Genomic DNA, 21596 nt, shown 5'->3' on the forward strand with positions numbered 1-21596 from the left:
CATTGATCAGAAAGGAAAAATCATAACAAGTTTAAGTAAAAATAGTAATTTTATTTGTTGTGATGCAGATTGCAGAGCATAGGTAATATCTGGAGTTGCTTAACAACTTTTTCAGAAGGAAACAAAAACATACTCCCTCCGTGACAGGACTCGCAGCGGGGACAGAAGATTCGACATGTATTTTAAGTCTCATATAAAATATAATTTAATTAATTGCATTGAAAAATTTTATCTGTTGAATAAAAATAAAATATTTGATTTTAAAAGAAAAAAATTAAAAATGAATTTTGAACTTATATTTATAGAATAATTAAAATGTGTGTCAAACATAAAGAAGCGTAAATAGTTAATAGTCACTACCATTGTGAAGCGTGAACATTGTGTTCATTTTACTTTTGTGCATTGTTCAACACATTCTTTGCTGCTGTGCTCAATGCTTTACCTTGGAATAATTGTAATATATCAGTTTCCCAGTTCAGTTCACGGTGTGTGCTAGGGAGGGCACCAAATGTCATTTCCACAGTTTATACAATAAAAGTAACATAGCATTGTGCAATCTGTCCAGACACAAATCAGCAATGTACCTATGCTACTCAAGTCGACCACAACCTGACGAGTTTTGGCATCTGCTATCTAAACAGCATGTTGTGATTCTCAACCCTAGTGAATTCGTGTAAATTTAAACGAATAAAGTATATGTAAAGATTCAGTGTCGTCGCTATGTCAGTAGACAGGTAGAGCCTCCCTGAATCCCATGCTAAAATTACTTTGTAACCGTCTCTTACCCATATCATTATCTCCTTTCTGCATCATCGCCACAAACTCATTGTAATCTATTCTGCCATCCTGAAAGATAATAAACAAGTGCAGCTTAATCAGTTAATGTAGCACATCTTTTTCTTAAAAGGTAGGTTGATATCGAGGCTAGGGGAAAATGAATAATTATAGAAGTGGTGGCAGCTTCAACTTCAAATATGATGGTAGAAGCACTTACATTATTCTGGTCAGCTTCTTTGATCATTTCATCTAATTGAGTGTTATCAATGCCGAACTCTTCACAAGCTTGTTGAAGTTCATCTTGGGTAATGTAACCGCTGCCATCTTTGTCAAAGTATGAAAAAGCGGCAAAAAGATGATCTCCTTTCTCAACTTTGTTCAGATGCAAGGTTGCAGCAATAAACTCCCCGTAATCAATAGTTCCGTTGTTGTCGACATCAGCCTGAATATTGAAAAGCATTTTAAGCCTTAAATAACTGATTATGGATATTGAAAATAAAAAAGTAGTACACTGAAATTCTTTCCCAAGAGCGATTCTGGGCCCATTCTAAATTCGTGCTTAAATTATTTTTTGATGGAAGGACCTGAACTAAAAAGTTCAAAAGTTAAAAGACCGAAAATGCAGAATCTTTTGTTCATGGACCTAAAGAATAAAACCGGAATAGTTTAGTGATGTATCAGTTAATTTTCCCTAAATCCAACTTGGATAAATTTTCTGTGGTTCTAAACTTCTATGTAAACCTACTGAATCCAAACGAGTTCTTCATATTCGAATAAATACTAGTATTATTTCAAGAATCAATGAGACACGTCTGTGAGCACAGCTGCACAGATATAAATGAAGGATGAATGTAGATTGTGGAGCAATATTATGCCAACTACACTGCTTTCTGAAATTATATGTTCTTTTGCAGCAGAACTATATGATTTCTTATTATGACGTCGTCTCAATTTCAGATTAATGGGAATTGTGTGACAACAATTGTTGGCCAAGTGGGAATTTTGTAGTTTAAGAACACCGAGAATAATATTCAGATGAGGTACTTACAGCATGCATTAGATCGTAAATCTCAGACTCTTTAAGATTAGCTCCAAACTTCTTCAGTCCAACCTTGAGTTCATCAAAAGTAATTTGGCCACTGTTGTCTGTGTCTATCATTTTAAACATTTCTTTTAGCCCAGCAATTTCTTCTGGCGAGAGATTCTCTGCAATGACCTGCAAGAAGAAACAATTTGTTAAAATAAAGATGGCAAAATACTGTGAATAAATTTACCAATATGATAAAACAAAATAAAAATGAAAATATTGATGTTCACAATGATTTTTTATGATGATGTGGATGTTTATGATTAAATAGACTAAAGTAGCCGTGAAAATGTCACTCATTATTAGTTTTTGTTATGTTATAGTTGTTCCAAACAGCATTGTCAATACTTACTCTCAGAACCATCTTTTTAAGCTTATTCATAGCAGAAAACTGAGTCAAGCGGCTCAAGATTGCAGAGTCAAGAGGCTTGTCAGGTGCCACACCATTGACCCGCACCCACGGGTGGCCTGCAGAGTAGGCAATATACTAATCAGTATAGCCTGACATTCGTTCAAAATATAGAGTAGGCGCATAAGTGCTGAATATTAAACTGTAAGACGGTAAATATACAATAATTAGATTTTAGACTAAGCTAATCGGCCCAAATCAATATTTAGATTTCAGGCTAAGCTAATTGGAACAAATCAAAGATATCCTTGTTGGCACGTAGTACATTTACATACATAATACAACAGACAAGAAGTAGATGAGGTGCCTGACCAGAATCAACAGCTCAATTTTCAGACAGTAAGTAGAGAGAGCCTGTAGATTAATATTAGTTCTAAGATGTCTATAATCCCTTTGGCTCAGTCACTCTGGTTATATGACAACTGAGCGAGACAGAAGACTGTGGTTGAGTGATATGACCAGCCTAACAGCTTGAAATAATCACTAATTAATAGGATTTAAATGTCCAAAGGACTCTAGATCTACCTATAAAAGACTTTATTCAACCATAGCAATCAGTTTTAGATATGTGAAGGTGTACCTGCTAGTTCCCCAGTTTTATAAGGTGAGTAATAATAAGATTAATTACAAATAATAAAAAAAACAAATAATAACTCACACAAAGCTTCATGAGCAGTTATCCGCCTTTTGGGGTCTCTAACAAGCATTCTCCTAACCAGATCTTTAGCACTTTCAGATATCTTGGGCCATGGATCAGATGAGAAGTCGAGATCACCACGCAAAACCTCTTCAAATATATCCTGCTCAGTTTCTGTAGATTTTGGAAACAAAAATTTGTTAATATGTTATTCTCTTAAAGTGCCTTGAATAAATATAACATATACATTGTCCCGAAAGGTAGATATGAATATCTCACCAGCCCAAAATGGAGGCACCCCACTTAAGAGAATATATATGATCACTCCAGCACTCCAGATATCTGCTTCTTGACTATAACGTTTACGCAGTACTTCCGGTGCAACATAATAAGGGCTTCCAACCACATCAGTAAAGATTTCCCCTGTATTTGCCATGTGCCATTACATAACTAAGCATAGCTAAGCCAATTGTGTTACAGGTATATCTATAACAATATTTTAGAAATGTATATGCTGCTTTTGGACAGAGGTAATAAAAAAAACAGTAAGTGTTTCCAAGGCCAATGCATCCTAATACGCAATGCACATTCAAATGTCACAAGGTTGCTAACATTTTTGTCCACTTTACCTATCTTTCAGTGTATTACTTGACTATGGGAATTTTGAAAAGTGATCACCAAATTTCAGTACTCTATGTGGACAGTATGAAGCTTATGGGTATAACGTTTATGAATTTCAATTAACAGAAGAACACTCTGACAATGCTAGAGGCAAAAGTAAAAACTGCAAGAAGATTTCTGGAACATACCTGGCTTGAAGAATACTGATAATCCAAAGTCAATAGTTTTAAGAGCCGACTCCTCCTCCTCGTTAACAAAAAGGAAATTCTCAGGCTTAAGATCACGATGCATAACTCCCATTGAGTGACAAGATTCTACAACTTTAAGAATTGTTCTGGCAAGGTTAGCTGCCTTTCTTTCTGTATAATGCCCTCGCTTCGTGATCCTATCAAAGAGCTCACCCCCACCACACAGTTCCATAATGACATGAACCGCAACAGCATCTTCGTAAGCTCCTTTAATGGACACAACATTGGGGTCTCCAGACAAGTGATGCAATATCTCAATCTCCCTCCTCACATCCTCCACATCATCCTCAGTCACTAATTTCCTTTTCGCAATGGATTTGCAAGCATACTCCTTGCCTGTTGTTTTCTCCACACAAAGAAAAGTAGTTCCAAATTGCCCGTGTCCTAGTTTGCGACCAAGATTAAAGTATTCTTTCAAATGACCAGTCTTTGTTTTCAACACTGATTTTGCCTGAAGCCCTGCACTCGAAACTCTCTTCACATTCTGTGGCTTCTTATGTTGCGGTTTCTCATGTTTTTCTGGTTTCTCTGGTTTCTCTGGTTTCTCTGGTTTCTCCGACCTTTTAGTATTCCCATTTGCTTTCTTCGCCTTCTCGGGTTCCCCAGCAGATTGTGATTGCTTATCATCATCCTTCACTGGGGTCACTTTCTTAGCTGATCTAGGCTCATCTTTAAATATCTGAATCATCTCAGGAGGCTTATTCTGAACAACATTATGAAAATCAGTCCCTTGATCAGGAGGAGAAGATTCAGCACTAATCTCTCTTTTCGTATACCCAATCTTGTCCTGAGGTTCAGACCACCAAATAGTATTTGAAATTGACTGGAAAACGCCATCTTTAAGAAGCCCTCTTGATCCAACACAGTTGTTCCCCATCAAATACAATCACTCCTATAAATTTTCACTCACAAACACTTAAAAGTTCAATCTCATACCTCACCAGAAATTCTTACTATCCCCAACACAAGCACTTAAATACTTATAGATTATGATCAACTAGGCTTGAATGAAGAATAAATCAAAACCCAATCCTCAAAAACACTATAAAAAGAAAAAATAACAGTTGACCCAGATAAAAATTCAACACAAAAAAGGGTATGATAACAAGTAAGAGGTGATACCAGGTCAGTTGAAAATTGTAATGAATATATGAGCGTGTTAAGCTTGGTACTAGCTACTAGTATGGTTAAGGTTTTTGAACATGTCTTGGCGTGTATGTGTGATGGATTTCTTGGCGAAACTTTGTATAATAAATAGTAGAGGGAGAGATGGGAGAGATTGGAGAGAGGAGAGAAAGAGAAAAAGGGAGGAAAGCAGGGAGGGAGAGGGAAAGTGACGGGTTTTTCGGTTGGAATGTTCAAAACGCGCTTGTTTCTTCTTGTTTTTGTAATCTTGTTTATAGGAGTAACAACTCGGGCTGTCACTAATTAATGCCTTAATCACATCGTTAAAAGAATGATTTGTCTCGAGACTTGGCACGTAAATACTAAATCTATGCATTAGTGAAGTCTAGTTCAAATGTGAAACATAAATAGTGAACACGTATGATACTCGGTTTTAACATCATAATTATGATAATCTGAATATATTCGTTTGAGTTGTGCATTATACGTATTGTAGAACTTGAAATCACCAAGTAACGGGTTAGACGGTATTTTCTTTCCTCAAATTGAGGTTGATGGTTTGGATTGTTTTTAGTTGTAAAAATAAACTGTGAACTTGAAATTAACCACTTTTATAAATTAAAATAAATATTTTCGTCTAAAATATGCATGTTTGAAAAGTCGTGTATAGCATTTAGTGGGGCGAAAAATGCATAGGAAAAAGGATTGACTTTAGAAGTGGTGAAGCACTAAGTAATAATCCAAATGGAATAATAGAATGGTTAAGATACTAGGAGTTAAAAAAAAAAAAAAAAAATTATATTTAGGCAGGGGCGTGGGAAACACTAAAAATAAGCGGGTGCAAAGCCTGCTGGTTGGTTGGGATTAGATATGAAGTGGTGCATTATTGTTGGAATTATTAGGTGGAATCAAGATGAGACGACGAGGTTGTGTTGAGTGTTGACCGTCCGCAGCCGGCTGCAGGCCCTGTGAATCTCATCTGCCCAATCCATGCTTATTTACAAGTGATAGCCTTTGTGCTGGTGCTGCTAGGGACTTCTGTTTCCAAGTCAAACATATTGATAATATCTTCTAGAAGAATAATTTCTCATCTGGCTTTCATCTTGGGGAATCTTGTGATTCACCAGGGAAAAAGAAGATATCACGATTCACGGGCACCCGCCCAGCCTACCCCCTGATATTTTACGATCACTTATTTATTTTTTCTAGTAAATAAACTTGAAAGTTCGAAATCACGAGAAGATCAAGTCTTTCCACTTGACTCTCTCGTCGGGCCGTCTATGACAAAATTTTAACATCTGACAAAGAAGGGGTCTTGGGGAACACTCCTTTTATTAGCTCAGCAAAAGCTTAGTAAAATTTGTCAAGAGGGGATATTTTAATAACACCATTAGTTGCATTATTTATCCGATGATGGCGGGAACATCCAACCCCACTCACTCTCATGTTCATACTCATTTTTCATCTACCAGACCAACCTACTTGATTCATTTTCAAACGCGCTCTTCTACATCATCCCCAATCAATGTCCTTCAACTTTGACATCTACACTCTTATATTTTCATACACATAGCAGCAACATGCACACTTTATACTGACTTCACTGCACCCCCTGATCAACAGGCATCATTGCTACTTGTTTTTGACACAGATTTGAACACCCGGAAAAACAATTCCCTGTTGCAGATCTTCCAACACAATGACGACACGAGAAAAAGTTAGGTGCTAATTCTGTCTACATACTTCAAAAATATCACCAAATTAATCCACTCACTTGGAATTTACGTTTGGCAGGAAGCAAAATCCACATAATTTTAGAGTTCACCAAACTCTATATTCACCATATAATCTAATCTACCATGAAATAATGACGGTAGAAACAAGATAAGCCAGAGAGATCAGTCCTGCATATGTACTTATTTTTTATTCAGTAATAACTGCAACCTATATCTCAGTTACTGGCAACACAAAAGATCACATACACAAGCAACCAAGTTGACAAGTCATTACGACAAAACATAATTCTGTCGTTACCACATAACATAGTTCATATTATCTTAAGCGAATTATACTCTAAACATCTTTAGCCATCGCAGAAAGATCAACATGTCCATCACTGTCATCAGATTTCGGAGATGCGTCTTTTGGAGGCTTGCCTTCGACAGGGATACCCCTTCTGGTAGAAGGCCAGGCTTGTGAATCCCTGTCATATATGTTTGGCGTCCCAAAAGCACCAAAGAAACCATTCCTCATCTCCTCCGCTGCATCAAAGAAACGGTGCATGCTACTAAAGATGCCTTTTTCAATGGCATCGATATCACTACGCAGTCCAGGGAAGGAAAACATCTCACTCGGTGATGAACCAATGGACGAAGATCCTTTGAGCACCTGCTCTGTTATATCTTCTTCAGTGTATTCTTTGTTACTCTGCAAAACTTCTGATGGCCTGCATATTAAAACAGAGAACCTCACTAAGACTCTGCTATGCGGTCGCGGATTTAAGATTTTAACCCATGGAGTGCCAAACTCTAATAGATTCAAATTGACGAAATTGAACCCAAAAAGTTCAGGATATTACATTTGAATCATCTAGGACCACACTAGAATTATTATGATAAAAATTGCTTTAATTTGCCAAGTATAACTTACAGGTATATATTAAGCAAACATTTTGATCAATTTTAATTAAATTATATATGAGTTGGAACGATAAATAATCTGCATAGGTAAGTTATATGAAAAGCGAAGTCATACATGATAAAAAAAGAATCCCACAAATTGAAATGTTATAGATGGCATAAATAATATTTAAATTTAGACGGAACGAGGAAAACTAGCACACCCTAAATAGTAGGCTACTGAAATACATGATTCGAACTCGAATAATGGTAATGAAAATAAGATTTTAGTACAATTTCGTTCTCGTTAACTTTTTAGAAATAAGTCTGGTATACATCCTCGAGCACAACTAACAGACATCTGGAGTGGCAATTATAATTGAGATATCATATCTGCCAGAAATTACCTATTGGCACTAGTAATAAGTACCTAGTAAGTAATATCAGTATGAGTAGTAGCAACTGGTCATTAAGGGTATTTTAGTCCCTATCTATTATGAGTGTCCAGTGCTAGTATAAATACAAGTTGTAATGCTGCATTTTAGACTGTGGAATGGCAAGGAGTACAAGATTCTCATAGATGGTAGGAGCATCCTAAACTTGATTTCTTCCCAAGTAAGCAGGGAGTTGGGTTGAAGATTATTCATGGTGCTACAAAAAGTAGAAATCAGTACTTATGTGGTAGATATCCACGATGCACATATAATCCTAGAGATAGGTGACTTCAGGTATAATTACCAAGACAAAGGGAGTATGTGCTCACTGAAATAGTACCTAGGTGGATGGAGCAGATTGATGGAAGATTGATCGAAGTTACCAAGGTGATGATGAAATCCAGCAACTGAATTCTGAAGTGACAATAGGTCAATCAGACCCGAAGGAATATCAGTATGGGTAGTAGTAGTTGGTCGTTAAGGGTATTTTAGTCGTCTATTATGAGCATCATGCAGGGACGGATGTATACTATGAGTTTTGGGGGCAGCTGCCCCCAGTGGTTTCAAAACTTCGATATGTTTTGTATTTTTATATTCTGTTTTTACTTCTAGAGACCCCATGATTGATCATTGATGCATGCCACCCATACTCAGTTCATTCTGGTATCAAATCCCAGTAGTTCTGCTTTACTATATTGGGTATTTCTTATCACAAACTTATATATTTATCGGGTTAAGTATCAAGTATGTGACTAACTGCGTCCAAAAGACTCTAGGTCCCTCATTGCAAATTTGACTCAAACTGATCATCAATTAACTTAATTTGATCATTCCGTTAAAGTCGAAAACTAAATTACCCAAATTTGAAAAATGGTAACATAGGAGGGTTCAACTCGTTTTGGGCTTCAATATGGTAACTAAAACTTGTTATTTGGCTCACGGCATCATGATAAAATATGGCTTTGATTCTCTCTATTTTTGAGGTTTCAAAGAATCAAAACCAGATTTTATCATGATTTCGGTGAGCCATTAGCAAGTTTTAGTAATCATATTAAAGCCCAAAACGAGCCCTACCCTCCTATGTTGTCATTTTTCAATTTTGGGTAATTTCAATTTTCGACTTTAACAGAATGATCAAATTAAATTAATTGATGATCAGCTTGAGTCAAATTTACAATAAGTGACCTACTTGAGTTTTTTGGACGCAGTCAATTACCTAGTTGATATTTAACCCTATATTTATCTAATCAATTAACTCAAATCACTCTTGGTTGAGTGGGTATTTTTTTTTTGTGCGATTTTTGCCCCCACTTAACTAGATTCCTAGATCCATCCCTGGCGTCATGTGCTAGTGTAAACACAAGTTACAATGCAACAATTCAGTTTTATGATTATAATTTAAAGATAGAATACATTTGAACCATTATCTCTCTCTAGTCTAACAAACTTTTTCTCGCTAAATTCTATTTTCTCCTGCAAGTTTCTCTCTGAACTATGCCTTCTCTCTATATTTCTGTTCTCATCTCTCCATTTCTGGCTCTCTTTCTGCTAATTAAAGCAACAAAAATCACTTGGGATTCATCAAATTCTGACTTATATCCTGTTGTTCTATCATTTTATTTTAATTTAATATTAAGAGGATAGTTTATGAGGTGATATTATCTGCACATAATCACCCTTTATGAATTTATTTATGGGATTAATGACTGGAATTGAGCCAATATCAGGCATTCCCATCTGATTAACAAACAATGGGAAAAGATCATTGGCCTGAGAATAAAAACCTTATGATCCACAATTTTTTGGGCAAATAGGGCAAGTAAAACAAAACAAAAGACGAATACAATCAAACTAGCACCCAGATTATACAAGTCCTACATATTGCACTCCATTGCTTCACACTAAGCCCTAATATCCAAAAACTTCAATCACATTATAAAATGTTAATACTGTTCCAAGTTTGTCCAATAGGTGACACCGATTCTCAAACAGTATAAATATATTATCAATGTCTCAATATCCCTAAATTCTAACCATAACAGAGCAAATCAAGGAATCACAAAATGCATATAAGTAATGATTAATATCACTAAACCCTAATATCCACAAGTCGGTTTAAATCACTCCAATTGCAACGAAAAGGCGTTTACACATGCACAATATAGAACATAGTATATTATATATTAGGGGAGAGAGAGAGAGAGAGAGGACCTTCCGACGCAATCCTTGATAAGCTGCTCGGTTTTCTCGCACTTGCGGATGAACTTGCCAGGCTCAACCTCTTCCGTTTTGCAATTAGAAGATACTATCTTCTTTGTATAGCATCTGTCCTCGGCGGTGGAGGATAATTGGCCGGGGCTTGTATCGACGTCCCCGTCGCCGTTGTCTACGTCGTCCTTCCAAACCCAACCCATGGCTCTACTATCTTCTCAATTCGTAATCAGACAATTCTACAAGCTTCGATATGCTTCCGGTCTTCTGTATTTGTAACCGGGTAATATAACGGGTGAGTAGGTGACTCAGGTTAAAAGCTTGGGCGTGGGGAAATCTGTCAAATGTCGTCCCTGCCCCTGAACCGACCTAAACGCTAAAGTTACTTATCTAGTTTTACTTTTTTCCTTTTATTGGAAGAAATTATTTGGTTTTATGTAATGCATTTTAAGTGACCAAATTTCCATCTTCTTCATAAAATTGACCTGTATATTTTTCAAAAATATGATCGAGTATTCAAGTAATCAGTTCACAAGAGCCTATGCACAACCAAATTTTTATCTGATGAATTTATTACGTGATTATTTAGATAGATGTCCAGTGTTGGTCCTGGGTTACAGATTCAAAAAAAATAGTCTCAAATATCACTGTCGGAGAGATGACTCCGACCTATAAGAACCTAAATGCTATTTCATGTAACATTTTACTCATATAATATCATATTGTGTTATATTTTGTAGTGATTTTTAGACAAAAATTGATACGTTAGATTATCTAATGTTAATAAATGATATTTTTTTGGACAATTTGCTATTTTGGGCATTACTTTTGCATTTTGTGGCACATGGGTCTTTTCTCAGACGTTAATGACTAAGAGCATTTCTGACAGATTTACATATCTCCGGCAATGCAATCAGAGGGCGGTCTCATACAAATTCATTAATTCATCATCTCATTTGGCCATCAAGCCATGTAACAAGCTCTATATATTATTATATTTTCTGCTGGAACTCGGGGGTGGTAATGGCTCATGCATCTGCACAGCACAGGGGTACCAGATAGTGAACTGTGTTCTACTATAGAAAATTAGAAATCATCCTCCAATTCCTTGATTACATAACCGTTCAATGTAACAGTGCTGCCAACATCCTTCCTCTTAATGTCTTCACTGCCAGCAGTCTGAGCATCATCGTACTCCACAAAAACATCCTCCACTGACATTAGAAATGAACCAGGCAAATTTAGAACCTGTTCACAGATCTCAGATCCTTTAGAAATGTCAGACATTCTTGCTAATTAATAGAGCAATACAGAACCTTGCAAGAAACTTACAAGAAGATAACGAGAACAAATACTTGGTTAAAACTACAAGCAATAGTTACCTTCAACATCTTTTTACCATGAAGAGAACAAGGAAACATACATTTTCGGTTTGCCAAAATAAGTAGCCATTTTGGTATAAGTAGACCACTTCTAAAATTAAGAACAGCTTCCCTTTTTTCTTTGCTGACAGCTTCTTTTATGTACAGTATAAAAGTTGTAAATGCTGCAACTATATAACCAAAAGAAACTGTAAATGATGCAACTACAGAGAATGACCACAAAAATAGATGGGAGAACATGATAAATGGCATATTAATGAATTCATTCATCCCAAACACATAAAACAATTTAAACACAATATCACATATACACTGCAGAGCCACATAAGTGTTATATAGAAGGATGTATTGATTTAACTCAGACAAATAATCTATATTAATCCTTGAATTCCAAGATGAATTTATATAGGATAAAATTTAATGCAGTACCAGAGTGTGTTTCATATTCTGCTTCAAATGCAGATACAATGGAGCACTAAAATAATGCTTGCGGGATTTGTTATTAAGTAGTAATCTTCAAAAAATAAAAAACCTATATGTATCTCAAAACTACTGTAACTTGCATAATACAAGAAATACTAGCTACCTTATTTTATAATTTAAAAACTTGTCAACCGTGAACTGCCGTCAAAATTTTCAATCCAGATCTGGCATACATTAGCTCTTTCTAAAACCACCCTTTATCCAAGCCAATCCTTCTGCACGAGCACTAGACTGTGCCTGGATAGTAACCATTAACCAACATGGCTATTTAAACTTTAAAGTTAAGCTGTAATAAGAAGCCGTTGTCCCAATCCACTCAGTTGACTAGGAGTTAGATGCCGTCACCTGCAACTAGAGCTTCTTAACAATCTCTTCATTTACTCGCTTGTAGTATGTCATCCTCTGAATGGACTTTTGAGCTTCTACATAATTTTTATTTTGAAATGCATTTGCAAAGGACTCACCCCAGACCCTTAATTTCTGTTGCATCTGTTAATCAAAACATGAGACCGCAAAGTTAGTTATAACTTTATAATCATATCTAGATAATACATGGGCAATCGCAACAAGAAGATAGATCTTAAACCTTAAATTTTTAATATGAACTTTTATTCGTCAACATGGTAATTGGTAAGGTTTCAGTATATTTTTATATCTATATCCATTCTCGAATGAACTTTTACTACAGATTTTAATGCTGCATTTTTTGGATCAACATTCTTTATTAATAAGGAAATATCCAGGCCAGGATTTTAGGAGGATATATAATTAGCAGCAGCCAAAAAAGCATGGTCAATGCTCGCACTCATGTCCATTAATGGAGCAATTTAACGTACCTGTGCTTTGATCTCATTCAATGCCTGTGGGTCTGCAGCTTCTTCAACAGCCTCTCTTATTTCCATAATCTGCAAATCAGTTCACCGTTACATTCAAAGCAGATATTTGCAAGTCCATGTGAAAAAAAATCAGTATTTTAATAACCATTAGCCTAAAGAGCAATCATTTTCTTTCTGAACACAGTTATATGATAGATCTGTTGCAATTGTAGAGACCCCGCAATAAAATAAGACATCAAGACTCTAGATAGTTCAACAAATTGTCTTCCAAAAAATGCAATGTGCACGGTGATCATAAAATGTTTTTGTCTGAATAATTCTGAATGTGCATTTTTTTAATGCTTTTCGGGTATGCCTAGGGATCCTAAGGCATGAGCTTAGATAGCAACTGAGTTATTCCTGTAATTGCATGAATCGTGAAAATTGTTTTTAAGGTTCATCCAAGCTTTGACGAGACAGGATTAAGCAAGTGTAGGGGAACACCAAAATATTCAAAATGAGAATGTTTTTATAGAAGTCGGTAAAGTCTTATCTACCACGTGTATGCGTCATTTAAAGAATAGAATCATACGCATCAAATACACACAACAAATTAACAAGAACAAGTTATCCGACTACCAGGATTTCTTATTTGGACACCCAACCCTTAATATAGCACCGTCTTATGACTTAAAGTTTCCAACTAGTCCAGGACGGTGAATTTGATTAGATATAAAACCTCTAAAGAGAGATTGAAGAATAGTGGTGGCAGATTAATTAGATAAAAAAATTAATCAGCTGTTCAAAATTAAGTTTGTAAAACAGCTTTATAAATTTATGATAAGATACCGCAAGAAATAATTATATTCCATAGTTTGGAAATTCTGCAAAGTAAATACTGTAACACAATGCTCCATGAAACTTGCAAGATACAGATATTACAATAAACAAGTAACTGAAGGTAGTGAGAAACGGAGTCAAGCTAGTACCTCACATAACAATTCAGATTCTGAAACAGTTTGCTCTTCATCTACTTCAACGCCTGCAAGTCTCATCTACAAAAGCGAGGAGTTACAATCAGCTACAGATCTCTTCTTCATTCTCCTTAAAATCCTATGTGATTGAAGTTATTACAGATCCATGTGATATATAAACAAGAAAACTGATGAATAATTTATTAATTTGAGGTCCAGAATCTAAAAATCCTAAAATTCTCTCAAAGAGGACTCTTGACAAGTTACAATAACTGATGAAGTGCTTCTACATCTATGCCTGCTCAGAGACTAGTTTGTAATGCACCGTCAATTTGCTATCTGTACATATGGTTGTACAGTAATATCATACTTACAATGTACATTGCCCGCGCCAATGCATCAGTTAGTGTGCGATAGGCATCAATTACCCGAGCAGACTGTTCAGCAGCATACTCCCGTTCCTCCTGTCAAACCATACCATACATAATCTCAACACACACATATATAACAGGTCATAGTCCACAATGTAAAAATCGTAGAAAAGCACCGAAGCTTTATACCTTGGACTTAGAATGAACTAAATCAGGATGCAGCTTCTTCTGCCAGTCTTTATACTTACGCTCTAAATTCTCATCATCAATATCAAATCTCTTCTCCCTGACAATCAACATATACACTTGTTACCAAATCACTTATTTAACAATCAAAATACAATTAATCAAGCATCGTGATTAGAGAATTCGATACATACAGCGAGAAAATCTGGAAGTAATCGATGGAATGATCAACGGGCTGCACGGCGCGACACGATTGACAGAACAGGAAAGGAGTGGTGCTTGCGGCGACGGCATTGCAATTCCAGCAATTGAGAATGTCGCGAGAATCGGAGCTGATATTTCGCCGGGAAAATCGCGCGGTGGCGGGTGATTGAAATGTTAGTGTGTTGTAAACCCTAGGTTGTTCTGGTGTGGTGTGGAAATAGGAGAATAGAGTGAGGGTTCGAGAGGGTGGTGTGTTGGTGCGGGTTGAAAGAAGATGGCGGCGCGTGATTGAGAGAACTGCCGCTGATTTTCTCCACATGTTTCCAGAGATGTCCCAGACTCCCGAGCTGTGAACTGTGAAGGGTGTGCTACTTTCAGGGAGGCTGTTTAGCGTAGCTTTGGAATAACGCTGTACAGAATTAAGTGAACGTTTCTTTTTTCAGAAGATTTTTTTTTTTTGACGGACTTTTTTTCAGAAAAATTAAGTTAACTTAATTTGGGTTCACAGTAATATACTGTATGTAGTCACAAACATAATTTTAAAAATCTAGGAATTTTTTCATAAATATTTAAATTAAAAAGAATTTTTGTAAAATTATTTTTATTTTTTAGATAAATTACAAAAATACAAATTTTCAAAAATATTGTCAAAATAAGGATGTTGCATTTGCAACACAAAAATAATCTCAAAATCAAATAAAATTAATTACAAAATCAACTAAGGGGTCATTTGTTAAATCTGAATCATATTTTCTGGATGAGTGAAAATTCTGAATGAGTATAGTTCTGGATGAGTTCAAATTGGATCATTTGTTAAATTGAGATCTGAATGACTAAATTTTTTAAATGAAGCTTATTTTATAAATATTGTAATTAAATGGAAAAAACTTATAATTGATAATTTCATTAATTTAGCATGAAAGAATATAAAATACAAATTATTTAGCAAAAAGAAAATATAAAATACAAATTTTCAATCGATAATCTTTGTATAATAATGAAAATATGCATTAGAATATTGATTATTATCAAGTATAAGATTCATATCTCATTAATAAAAAATAATTATATACACTCTTTATTCTACAATCATAAATATATTCTGATGTAATAAATTATATGTTAAACTTATATTATATTAAAACGAATATGTGATAAATTAGCAGAAGGTTGACCAAGCACAATATCTGAACCATCCCGTCACATTTTATAGCCTCCGTCGTCCAGCTAGTTACAAAGTAAACAAACAATCTGGATGACCCATATTTTTGTCGTCCAGATATATTTGGTTCATCCACCTGTTAACAAATGGAACCTAAGGAGTCATTTGGCTAATCTGAACAAATCTGAATTGAATTATTAATATATCTGAATAATCAGAATGAATAAGTCATCTGAATTCTGAATGAATAATATTGTTTGACAAATAAAAATATAATGTACTATCATAATAATTATTATTTTTGAAATTTTTGCTAAAACAAATTTATATATAATTTAGGTTCATGATTAATATTTAAATTAAAATTTCAAAATATATTATTTAATAGTTTCCCTTAATTAACATTAATTTATATAGACTTCATTAATTATATTATGCTTAAATAATTTAAATATTAATAAATAAGAATTATTAATAGTCATCAAACAATTGAATATAATTTTCTTTTTAAAATTATATTAACCCAACTATTTAACTATAGAAAGCATCTGGTAACCTACCCTCGTGAAACAACAGCATTTTCACAGCTGAGTGATTCATTTAGGATTTTTATCCTGTACCATTCAGCTATATATTAATGATTCAACGCAAGAAAAAAGTTTGTCAAATACCCTGAACAATATGAAGCGCTCAGATTTCAGTCTTTCAGCTGCATTAAGGGGTAAACAAATGGGCCCTAAGTCAACCGATTAAGATGAAAAAGATTGCGAGGAATAGATTGCCGGTATCTTTGGAGAAGAGGTTGGGTTGGCATGGAATGTATTTGTGATGAATTAATATATATTCGATTTTTCTATGGTGTACCCATGGGCACACACTAAGTACCAAAATTTATGAAATTGGAGGGTTTCTATTGGCTTACCTTCTTTAATAATGGTGGACCCCCCTGCAGTTACAACAACCACACCAATCAAAACCCTCCATTTTTATTAATGTTAGTGCTTAGCATGTGCACATGGGCACACACTAGCCAAACCGATATATATTTATATTGTATATTTTCATGTTAACGGGTTGCCGATGAGAAATAACCACAAATATCACTTAAATTAATGCAGCTAAGTGGTCAGTTAACTAAAAATAATTCTCCTAAAGAATCGGAAGCGAAACACTTATGCCAGGATGGAAAGAAACATATTCGGAGGAATAAATTGAGATTTCCAAGATTGTAGGATATGATGTAATTTTAGATCGATCATAGCATAGAAATCATATACGAGAGAGTGTGAGGCTCTAAGTGTATCTATAGAGTAGTGAGAGAGATGAGAAGATAATTTGCGATGAACAGCGTCGAGATAGAGAGTGCAGAGGAGGCACCAGCATCAGCGGAAGCTGCGAGGATCACTAAGTCGAAATAACGGTAGTGCTAGCGACAACAACAATGATAAAAACTCTTCATGATATTATTAAACCAGTACAGTATTGTTAAACAGGTGGTCTTGTGTGAAATTTGATAAGTTTAGTTACATTGGATTGAAAGATATTTTTGTAAATTTTTTTATAATTTTTTTAAATAAATATTTTTTGTTAAATATCCTATTATATTTTTATTGTAAAACAGAAACTCATTTAATAAAGCGCGTGTTTGAGATAATTTTAATTATTTATAAATTTCAAAATTAAGTTTATAGCTTCAGAAAAAAAATCTTAGATGCGATTTATTGTATTTCGATACAATTCATAGATTTAAAAAAAATAAAAATAAATTTATAGTTTAGGAGTCACTTAGCTCATTTTGACATAAGCTCATCTAGAAAACGGGTTAATTATCTAGTTGGTCACTAAAATGGGCTTAATGTATCAAGTTGGTCACTGAACTCAAAACGATATCAAGATGATCACTGAAGTGGCCATAAATATCAAAGAAGTCTTTGAAATATGAGTTCAAGCAATAAAAAAATTATTTATAAAGTTTTACACATTATTTTTGAATGTTACCAAAATCAAATAAAAAGTTATGAATTCTAATATTTATAATAATATATTTAGATTTTATCAAGTTTATTTATTATTTATTTTTATTTAAAACAAGAAATTAACTATATAATAAAATATAAATAATAAATAAACTTAATAAAATATAATTTTATTATTTTAAATACTAGAAGTCATAACCTTTTACTTGGTTTTGGTAACATTCAAAAATAATGTGTAAAATTTTATAAATAATATTTTTACTGCTCGAACTCATATTTCAAGATACTTGTTTGATATTTATGACCACTTCAATATCGTTTTGAGTTCGTGACCAACTTGATACATTAAACCGACTTCGGTGACCAATCTATAATTAACCCTCTAGAAAACTGATTTGTCAGGGAAAAATGACACTCCGATCAAAATAGACAAAAGAACTAAACAAAAAAGACCAGACAAATTGATAACATTTGTCGTGAATGTCTTTATTTAATTTCAGTTCTTCCGTGTTTTGATTGAGGTGCCACTTTCACCTCATCAGGTACGACTGCTTCTTCGATCACCACCATCTCTCTTTCTCCACTTTTAGAATCTGCAGAAATCTATACCAAAGCGTACTTAAAACACACGTATTCTATAAGAGCCTTGCTAAAGTCGAACCAAAGTTGAAGCTTTGAAGTAACAAAGTGAAGATGGGTTTCTTCGATATTCTCTAGCAAGTAGCAATACAAACATATCCAGTTCTAAATTCGAGAAAGCTTCAGGTGATCACTTTCCCGAAAGCAAACGTTATTTTGCTATTGAGAATTTTGGTAATACTTGCTATTGCAGCTCTGTTTTTCAGATATCTCTTCATTTTTTTGTTTGTTACTTTCATTTTTTGAGTGGAATTGCGAAAAGTGTTGACTTTAATCTTGTTTGTTTGTTTAATCCTTGTGTTTTGTTTGGTTTCGGTGTTTTTGGCGATTTTTCGTGCTACAAATGAGACGCTTCATTGTTCGTTTCAAATACGACGAGGCAACTTGACCGATAGCATAGCGATGGAGGCCGATGATGGCGGCGACGGCGGTTTCGGGACGGGATCCGGTTTCAGAAAGGCAAGCTTAATTGAAGGCATAAATTGTGCCTCGTAATTGAGGCTCGTAATTGTGCCTCGGGACGTTAATTTTGCCTCGTAATTGAGGGCGTTAATTGTGCCTATTTATTGAGGGCGTAAATTATGCCTCTTTATTGAGAGCGTTAATTGTGCCTTAATTAAGGACATTAATATCTTATTATTATGCCTTAATTAAGAGCTTAATTGTCTCAATCATGAGTTATCATGATTGTGAGAATATTTTTATTTAATCTGTTAAATATATCGACTTATATTCTTCTTGTTTCTCTTGTTTTATTATTTTTAGGATTCTTGGAAGAAAACCGGTTTTTTCTTTTCGGACATTAAGGTTTTATTGTCTAAATTTCCCCGGTCATCTTGCATGTCCGACGGTTAGATAATAAGCTTTCTTGAATGAAAGAATTATCACGGTGAATTGCCGATGCTCGTTGAGATTTATTCTCATTTTCAAAAAAAAAAAAAAAAAAAAAGACCAGACAAAAGAAGCAAGGTAGCAAAAGGAAGCAACAGTTAAACTGCCGTCGGCGTTAATAAATGAATGTGCTCCTTTATTCATCACGCTTACCTACTGAATATACTATGGACAATGGATTACTCCCAAGTCCTGCGTTTACTCCTAAGATGTTTTGGTAATAATTATTTCCTTTTGTGAATAACAATTAATATAATATTTTTATTAAAAAGAAATTATAAATAATAGTTTTAATACATAATTAAAATATTATAATATACATGTAAAAAAACCGAAAATAAATATTTAAGAACGGAGTGAACATTGCTTTTCGAATTCCAAAACATTTATATTTGTATATTTTTGCCATTAAATAAACATATTAAGCTTGACCTAATTTGGAAATTTGTTTAATAATTTCCACTTACCAATTCACCAAAACCATCTTGTTATCTAAAGATTTCTTTCGTTATAAATTGTTGTTATGCATTCTCATCTATCAGCAACTGAAGCTACTCGACATTATGCACTCCGCCGCCCCCACTCATTTTTCCGGCCGCCGGAAAATCACCACCTCAACCGGCGGCACGACCCCTCTTCAAATTTTACAGACACTAAAATCAAAACCCAGAAGAACAAACATATGCAAATTACTAGCATTGCCTCTTCTACTAACACTTGTATTGTTACTCACTAAAGCAATGCTGACACAATTACTTGTAGTTCAGATTCCAAAGCCAAAAGTACTCATAAGCAAAACCCCAAAGTTACAATCTTTAAATTCATCTTCATCACCATCAAATCCAAGAATCAAGAACTTAAACAGCCCTTATCATAATTGGGAGCTTTTTGCTGCTGATTATCAAGAAATGCAACAAAATTTTAAGATATTTGTGTATCCTGATGCCTACAACACTTCTTCCCCCTTTGCCAAAATCTTTGTTCCTTACCCAAAATCGAGTCTTTTTAATCCAAGTTCAAGGTCAAAAATTGGGAATTACTATAGTGAGCATGCCTTCAAGGCTGCTCTTTTGCAGAGTTCTTTGATCACCACAAGGCCTGAATCGGCACATTTTTTCTATATGCCTTTTTCAATCAATGCTATGCGATATGACCCTCGATTGCATTCGGAGAAGGCCATTGGGAATTTCGTGGGGGAATATGTTAGGAGAATTAGTCATGAGTTTGAGTACTGGAATGCTTCTGGAGGGGCTGATCATTTTTATTCATACTGTCATTCTGTGGGTCGAGAGGCGGCGTCTAGGCATAGGGGTTTGAGTAATAATGCTATCCAGGTCACTTGCTCGTCCAGTTACTTTCAGAGATTTTTTGTTGCGCATAAAGATGTTGGATTACCTCAGGTTTGGCCTCGTCAAGTACATGATCATGAATCTACAAATGCCAGGTATCTGTGTTTGTCACTGTCTAAATTTCACCAGACATGTAAAACATGAGTATAAGTGGGAGATACTGTTTAATTTAAACCAAGTACCTTGTAACCTCCTGAAGATAAGTTGTTTTGATTGTTGAATGCAGGCCTAAACTTGTTTTCTTTGCTGGGAGAATACAAAACTCTCGTATCCGACAAGAAGTGGTAGCTCTGTGGAGCAATGATACTTCCATGGATATATATCCCGGAAATGCACCATATGCTTATGAAGAAGGATTTAAGCATAGCAAATACTGCCTCCACCTGAAAGGATACGAAGTAAACGCTGCAAGAATCAGTGATGCTATACACTATGGGTGCATCCCAGTTTTGTTTTCCAATTATTATGATCTACCATTCGCTAATGTTCTGGATTGGAGCAAGTTCTCAATCATCATGAATGAAGCAGACATTGTATCCTTAAAGAAGGTATTGTTGTCGGTACCAAGTGAAACTTACGAAAGCATGTACCAGAATCTGAAGTTAGTTAGGAGACACTTCAGATGGCATGAAACCCCAAGAAGTTATGACTCCTTTTACATGACAGCATACCAATTATGGCTGAGAAGAGGCTTACAGCGTTTGCCTTACTAGTTGCTCAATCAACCTTTGGCTCTCAGGTTGTTTAAACTTCTATCAGCAACATACAAATGATAGTCAGCAGCTATATCTTAGCAGAATTCAGAAGACAATGGTCACAATGCTTTCAAATAGTATATATTTGTAATATATAATTGCTTAGAATTGAATGGATCCTCGAAGTAGAGATCAGTGTTCAATGTGTCGGCCTTTTAAGGATTTAGTGATAGCGTAATGGTAAATGTGTATCTTCTCCCCTCTTCCAGTCATGACAAAGGTCATGACTTCATAAATTACAA

At 34.9% G+C, this 21596-nt stretch overlaps 4 protein-coding genes across 4 annotated transcripts; 1 reads left to right on the forward strand and 3 right to left on the reverse strand.

Moving 5' to 3' along the window:
* Positions 1 to 500: 500 nt before the first annotated feature.
* LOC108218889 (calcium-dependent protein kinase 1) lies at positions 501 to 5203 on the reverse strand. The gene is made up of 7 exons (XM_017392040.2): positions 3720 to 5203; positions 3190 to 3333; positions 2932 to 3084; positions 2217 to 2332; positions 1826 to 1993; positions 995 to 1219; positions 501 to 846 (listed from the first exon to the last, which is right to left on the reverse strand). Exons 1-7 carry the CDS (start codon positions 4654 to 4656, stop codon positions 724 to 726), a joined length of 1866 nt encoding a protein of 621 aa, XP_017247529.1. The 5' UTR covers positions 4657 to 5203; the 3' UTR covers positions 501 to 723.
* A 1599-nt stretch (positions 5204 to 6802) lies between these two features.
* Positions 6803 to 10525, reverse strand: LOC108216350 (fra a 1-associated protein). Its single transcript, XM_017389094.2, has 2 exons — positions 10168 to 10525; positions 6803 to 7350 (listed from the first exon to the last, which is right to left on the reverse strand). The coding sequence occupies exons 1-2, from the start codon at positions 10368 to 10370 to the stop codon at positions 6978 to 6980; spliced, it is 576 nt and encodes a 191-aa protein (XP_017244583.1). The 5' UTR covers positions 10371 to 10525; the 3' UTR covers positions 6803 to 6977.
* Positions 10526 to 11936: 1411 nt separating this feature from the next.
* LOC108216469 (iron-sulfur cluster co-chaperone protein HscB homolog) lies at positions 11937 to 14996 on the reverse strand. The gene is made up of 6 exons (XM_017389234.2): positions 14573 to 14996; positions 14382 to 14478; positions 14196 to 14285; positions 13837 to 13902; positions 12869 to 12937; positions 11937 to 12521 (listed from the first exon to the last, which is right to left on the reverse strand). The coding sequence occupies exons 1-6, from the start codon at positions 14899 to 14901 to the stop codon at positions 12384 to 12386; spliced, it is 789 nt and encodes a 262-aa protein (XP_017244723.1). The 5' UTR covers positions 14902 to 14996; the 3' UTR covers positions 11937 to 12383.
* A 4724-nt stretch (positions 14997 to 19720) lies between these two features.
* LOC108218924 (probable glycosyltransferase At5g03795) lies at positions 19721 to 21555 on the forward strand. Its single transcript, XM_017392096.2, has 2 exons — positions 19721 to 20694; positions 20826 to 21555. The coding sequence occupies exons 1-2, from the start codon at positions 19814 to 19816 to the stop codon at positions 21310 to 21312; spliced, it is 1368 nt and encodes a 455-aa protein (XP_017247585.1). The 5' UTR covers positions 19721 to 19813; the 3' UTR covers positions 21313 to 21555.
* Positions 21556 to 21596: the final 41 nt, after the last annotated feature.

The sequence above is a fragment of the Daucus carota genome, chromosome 4 (assembly GCF_001625215.2).
Source record: "Daucus carota subsp. sativus chromosome 4, DH1 v3.0, whole genome shotgun sequence".
In the NCBI taxonomy this organism is placed as follows: Eukaryota; Viridiplantae; Streptophyta; class Magnoliopsida; order Apiales; family Apiaceae; genus Daucus; species Daucus carota.